This window comes from Stegastes partitus, unplaced genomic scaffold (genome assembly GCF_000690725.1).
Source record: "Stegastes partitus isolate 25-593 unplaced genomic scaffold, Stegastes_partitus-1.0.2 Scaffold481, whole genome shotgun sequence".
Lineage (NCBI taxonomy): Eukaryota > Metazoa > Chordata > Actinopteri > Pomacentridae > Stegastes > Stegastes partitus.
The window spans coordinates 131,486-137,720 of record NW_007578212.1 but is presented as its reverse complement, the minus strand read 5'-3'; the positions used below and the strand labels follow the sequence as shown (position 1 = coordinate 137,720).

General features: G+C 43.5%; 1 protein-coding gene across 1 annotated transcript in view; it reads right to left on the bottom strand.

The window, feature by feature from the left end:
• Positions 1–211: 211 nt before the first annotated feature.
• fbxo18 (F-box DNA helicase 1) overlaps positions 212–6,235 on the bottom strand; it is a 22,252-nt gene continuing 16,228 nt past the window's right edge. The window contains exons 21-22 of the mRNA XM_008286985.1: positions 1,589–1,723; positions 212–1,500 (exon numbers count right to left, since the gene is read on the bottom strand). Coding sequence (XP_008285207.1) covers positions 1,342–1,500; positions 1,589–1,723 — 294 coding nt within the window. The 3' untranslated portion in view covers positions 212–1,341. The remainder of the gene's footprint in view (positions 1,501–1,588; positions 1,724–6,235) is intronic.

Sequence of the window (6,235 nt, the reverse complement as noted above, 5' to 3'; positions counted from 1 at the left end):
AAAAAAGAAAAAAAAATCTTAAATCCACCAAAAACATTCCAGGGTTGAATTTTTAAATTTCCAAGTGTTTAAATGAGAGCCTTGTAAAGGGTTAAACACAAATGTTGTTTTTTAAAATGGACGCTATCATGAAAAATCCCATATTTGCTCACACATTAACAAACAGATTGTTGATGCAGAAGTCAACTCGTGATATTTTCCGAACCACATGTTACAACAGAAATGTCTTTAATTTAAAGTTTCATAACCAGCAGGTATGACAACATGCACCACAAAGCACTTGAGATGCAAAATGGTTTCCAACATTTTACTTAGATTTTGTATTTTTTTAAATATGGGCATATTTGTAATTTTGGGATTGACTTGGTTTGGAGGAGACTCACAATGCAGTGACAAGTAAGTTCCTCATTAGAATGACATCAGCACAATATAACCACGATACAGAGATCTGCTGGGATCGTTGGATTTCTCTGGTGGGAAAATAACATGACATGATATGGGAACACCTGCTGATCTTTTTTTTATCATCACCTGGTACTCTGAGATGGTCACGTTTCATGTTTCTCACCGTTAAAAGCTGACAACAGTTTTTATGATTGCTTCAGGGAGACATTGTGGAATATGATAACATCACAACCGTGACGACAACAAAGGCTGCTATTGTCTTTTACCAACGGTGGTTACACACAACAGGTGTACGTGCAGAAGTGGCCACGGCCAGCGGTGTGTCTGGAAAGGTCAAGTTTTCATTTGAACTACAACTCTCTGCGATGAACACTTTGAGAACATCTCAAACGATGAGAAAGTGTGTGAATCTGGATGCAAAGTGTTGTGCTCAAACCAATCACGACAAGACAACCAACAAAAGGCAAAAGTCAAGTAAATGACCAGCATTTTTTTTTCTTTTTAAAAAAACAACCGTAATATAGTCACACTAAGTTCTCCAGTTCAACCTTAATCACACCGATATGACTGGAAGCATTTCTTATATAAAAATATACACACGAACAATAAAAAATAATTGCACTGCCAACATCAGTCTATTAAAATAGAAGAGTAAAAGCACTCGGTTTTAGTGTTGCTAGGTGACCAAACATGAATCCTGGGATGTCCAGAGGGCTGTACTATGAAGCAAGATGTGTTGTATTGTTGTAGAGCCTCTTTCTATGTGAACACACACAGTTAAAGAGAACCGACTTCTTGTCGACCTGCACACAACAAAGCCCGGCTATGTCATACTAGCTTCATAGTACAGTCCTCTGATTAAGAAGTGTAGGATCGCCCGACTCCCAAAACAATAGAAACGACATGAACCCTGTGGGTCCTTCAACAGGAGCCTTGTTAGACAGGCTCGATGAAAACCCCTTGGTTGAATATTGGGTCAAATCTTTGTATTGCAGCCATTGAGAGCACATCGTCGGTCATGAGGAAGGCGATCGGCCCGATGCGTGTCCACACACACCTCTCGCACAGCGGCCCCCCAGGAGACACACCATCGCTCTGGACGAAGACAAAAGGAGGATCACATCACGGCAAAACAATATGCTTCAAACTGGGAAAAGACAAAATCGGTGTGAAAGCTTCTTACACATTTGATCTGCTGTTTACGCATGACGAACGCTGAGCCGGGCGTGATGCAGTTGGGACAGTAAGCGATGGAGCAGGGCAGAGGCTCGCCGGCCGTCAGCTGGGGACTGGGCATCTCCGACGTCAGGAAGTATTCCTGGAGACGAGACGGACAGAAAACGGTTTAGAGTCAGGGATTTTAATCTAGGACAGTTTTTACAACAGGTTTTGAAATGCTTTAGTGGAACATCAGAGGGTGTCAGTAGGAGCAAACATACTTTATAAACAGAAAATAAACGCGACCATCATCAGCTCTGTCAATGTGTTTGGGCACGATTCCAACCTCCTGTTCATGTTGCTCATGTTTCCAGGATTGCTGTTCTTCTTGACAATGCATCGATTGAGTAATAACCGCAGAGAAGCACCTCTGGATCTTACTTTCACAAACCAATACCACATTGAGTCCACTGAGCCGTGGATTTAGTGGCTTTATTGTTTGAAAGATTTACAGCAGGAGCCAACTGAGCTACATTAGCTGAGACATAATGTACTCCAGAGACTGTCTCCTCCAGCAGATGCATCTAATCATTCCATTATTGCTCTTACTCTAATAGACTGAATCCCTTCTCTGGCCTCTTTTTCTTTCTGCCAAAGTGGGTGGAAGAAGCGAACCATGCAGTGAAGACTCTGGCCTCCTGCCTGCTACTTTGCAATGTTTCTCCAGAAGGCCTCCACACAGGCTAGTATGTTAGAGTTTAAGTTGTTCACAACCTGTTGCTGTCGATCACTGTATTGTACAGAATTAGCGTGGCCTAATGGTTGTGGCTGGATTCATTTTATTGGCTCTCGTGTACACAGCCTTTGTGGTTGGAAATAAAAGTGAGCGGAGGGAGGAGGGGTGGCTGGTACTTCTGTTTGCTTTGGTCTGAGATGCTGCTGCTGCTCTCGGGCCCCAGGATGGTTCAGTGGTTAAACTGTCGCCTTGTTGTTTACTGAGCAGCCATGATGTGAAGGTGATGAAGAAATGCTCCACTGATACCATCTTGTTGGTAGATAAAAAGGTTTACTGAAACAAGTCCAGTATCTCAGACGGTTCGCCAGTGAGAGAATTTGAAGCCAAAAAGAATCACCAGAAATAACCTTGACTACTGGCTTATACAAGAGGGCTGTTTATGTAAAACTAAGACAAAACATGTGGTTCATATTACGAGGGGAGCCCACTCTGTAGATGAAGAGGCACCTCTCCTGTGGCCCCTAAACCCTAGCCTCACAGCTAGAAGATCCCTGGTTCCCCCTGAGGACATCCAGGATCTTTCTGTGGAGTCTCCATGTTCTCCCCGCGCAGCGTGGGTTCTCTCCGGGTTCTCCAGCTTCCTCCCACACAGTCCAAAAACATGTTGAGGTTAATTGGTGATTCTAAATTGTCTGTAGGTGTGAATGTGAGTGTGCTTGGTTGTCTGTCTCTAAGTGTAGCCCTGTGATAGACTGGTGACCTGTCCAGGGTGTCCCCTGCCTTCACCCTGAGTCAGCTGGGATAGACTCCAGCCCCCCATGACCCTAGTGAGGATTAAGGTGTATGGATGTATGGATGTATGGATGTATGGATGGATGGATGGATGGATGGATGGATGGATGGATGGATGGATGGATGGATGGATGGATGGATGGATGCTGCTCTAGTGTCATCCAGTGGTCCTGAATGTCCCTCAAAGAACCTTAAGGAAACAGACCACAGCTTAAAAGCTTGGTACCAGCTTGATAACATCCATCCATTACCTACACATCACTTTATCTGATGTGCTTGAGCTTCCGTGTCACTACTCGTGTGGCTGACCAATCGGCTCACTGAGCAATTCTGTCTTTTATGTCATTATAACCTTTTTTTCGCTCTTTTAACCTTTTTCACTGTCCTTAACACGGGACGGTTTGGATTACCTGGACGTTTTCAAAAAAACATTTGGGTGATTTTGAAACTTTGTACATTTTGTTATTATTCGGTTGGCATGGCTGAAATAGATACAGTGGAGCTTCCAAAAGATGTACTACATGGTCACTCATCCAGCTATGCCTCGGACACTAACAGCAAGAAGAAAACCCAGAGGGGAAAAAAGAAAAAGAGTGGAGTGACAGCCAGACTCAAACAGCAGAGAGGTAAACACCAGCTGCTTCCCTCAGTCATCCTAGCCAATGTGTGTTCATTACGCAACAAGACAGACAAACTTCAAGTTAACTCGGCACATATGCACAAATGCAGGACTGCTGCAATTTTGGCATTCACCAAAACCTGGCTAAGCAGCAATGACAGCGACAGTTCTCTGCATATAGACGGCTTTGGGACTCCAATAAGGCTCAACTGTGACAGTCAGCTGACGGGCAAGAAGCATGGTGGTGGTGGTGTATACCTGTATGTTAACAAAGGGTGGTGTTCTGCTGTGACAGCGAGGGAGAAACTGTGCAGCGTGAACTCCTGGGATTTCCCTCAGCTATTTTTTATCCTGGTCTACATCCACCCTAAAGCAAAGGCAGCTGCAGCTTCAGACCCTGACTTTCCAAAATCCGTTCCATGTAATATAATGTGATATTTATGATGTGGTTTATTGTTTGTTTGCCTTTTTATGTCTTTATATTAAATACTCAGTGAGCTTTTGAATTGCCCCGAGAGGATAAATAAAGTTATTTGAGTTGAATTGAACTGAATATCCTCTGTAGGGCTGCAGGTGGGGGGCTGGAGTCTATCCCAGCTGAGTAGAGTGAAGGCAGGGGACACCCTGGACAGGTCACCAGTTCATCACATGGCCACACAAAGACACAATCAAGCAGAACCCATGCAGGCACTGGGAGAACATGCAAACTCCACAGAGAAAGAACCCAGGAGCTTGTAGCTGTCAGTGCTAACCACTGCTCCACCATGCCAGCCATTCTGAAAACATGATGGCAACTATTTTCTGTTACCAGAAGCCATCGAAAGCACCAGCAGCTGTCGGTAGAGTACTGAAGGTTGTGATTTCTCTGGAATGGTGTCAGCAAGTGCAGGTGGAGCAACAGGTGACTTCTGGCAAAAAATAAATTAAAAAAAAAAACCCTCTCTGAAGTCATGTAAGGAGATATTCAGGGTTTGAGTCGAGGACAAGTTCCAGACGATCCAAAGTCAAAATGCAAACAGTGTCACACTTGGAACAAATGCACAAAACACCTCCAAGCAGTTCAAAGATAGACATCCAGATCTGAACACGGAATTCAAGGTGAGACTTTCGGTTGTCACGTTACATTCACACCATGTTGTCACCGTGTGCACATCCCCAAATGTTACTGTTTGGTAACTGTGACAGCTGCATCTGTTGTAGCAACGTTCATTAAGATTAAATTAGCTTGTTTAGGCTAACATAGCAGCAGCTCATAGGGTGAGCTGGGTGCTGCTGACAATGTTCAGCCGGTAAACATACCGTGGTGTGTCTGTGTGTGTCAGTCCCTGATTCACTCCTGTCCCATTTTCTACAACTACACAAGCAACCCACTACTTCATATTTGCACCACCTACATGTATGTAAATGGCTTTATGATATATATACATCTTCATCATGTTAGTGTGCACAAAGATTATTTCTGCACTTCATGGTTGTAAAGTGCTTATCTGAAGGAGATCATTTGAGTTTTAAGCCTAATTAAATCTATATTGAAAACATATTAGTGTGAATGTAGCTGTGGTTTTTAGCTAAACATACACGAGTTCATTGTTTGTTGAGTTGAGCAAACTGAGTATCTCAGACGGTTGGACTGATAACCGCGCAAGTTATTTCAACGGGTCACTGAGATAAGAAATAAAAGGTAACAGGCATGATTAACTGATGTAAATAATGGCACAAGTTCCAGCCCTACTTCCATCGGGCCCTTTTAACAGAAGTCATTTGGACTTGCCACAGTAGAAAAAGCACCGTGTTATAAAAAAAAAAAAAGTCCTTCTTCTATTCCAGTAAGAGCAGCAGTAACTGATGGTCCTGAGCAGAGAAAGTGCAGCAGCAGGTGTTTTGTTTCTTCCTCTGCACAGTTTACAGGTCCCAACAGGAAACAATCCATACGCTGTTTGACAGCAGTGGACACAAGAACAGAGAATGTACACAAATTCAGTGAGAGCCATTTGGGTGCCTTCATTCACCACATCTGCTTCCTGGGTGTCGAAAATGTACCAGCTGGTTCCACTTTGCACCGAGTCATTTATGTTAGGTCATGGAAAAACTTCATGGGAAGTTGTTGGCAAACAGACCACGAGTTCTCAAAGCGCCAAGCCTAATCTAGGCATGATCAAAGATTCTTATTTGAGCATTCTTGATCAGCAAGTTCTGTGGTCATCTCTCTGAGGTTGAGACAAGAGGCAGGGGAAGTGAAACTCTCCTGCCGTGCTGGCAGAGATGTTGAAAAAAAGAAAAGATTCTACATTGCAGAACAAACTTTACCCAGAAACAGGCTGGATAAAAAAAAGCAAAAACAAATAGAGGAAAAACATTTTGACAACTGGGTCCTTCTTACTGTGCTGATTAATAACTCGTAAAAGCTGTAAGTGTGAATATTTGTGCATCACTGCATTCTAGCAATGTCTGATAAAACTGTGTGGCTGCGATTTGAATGTGTGTTTAAGCAGTGGTTCTCAACTGGTGGGTCGCCCTGGGACCCA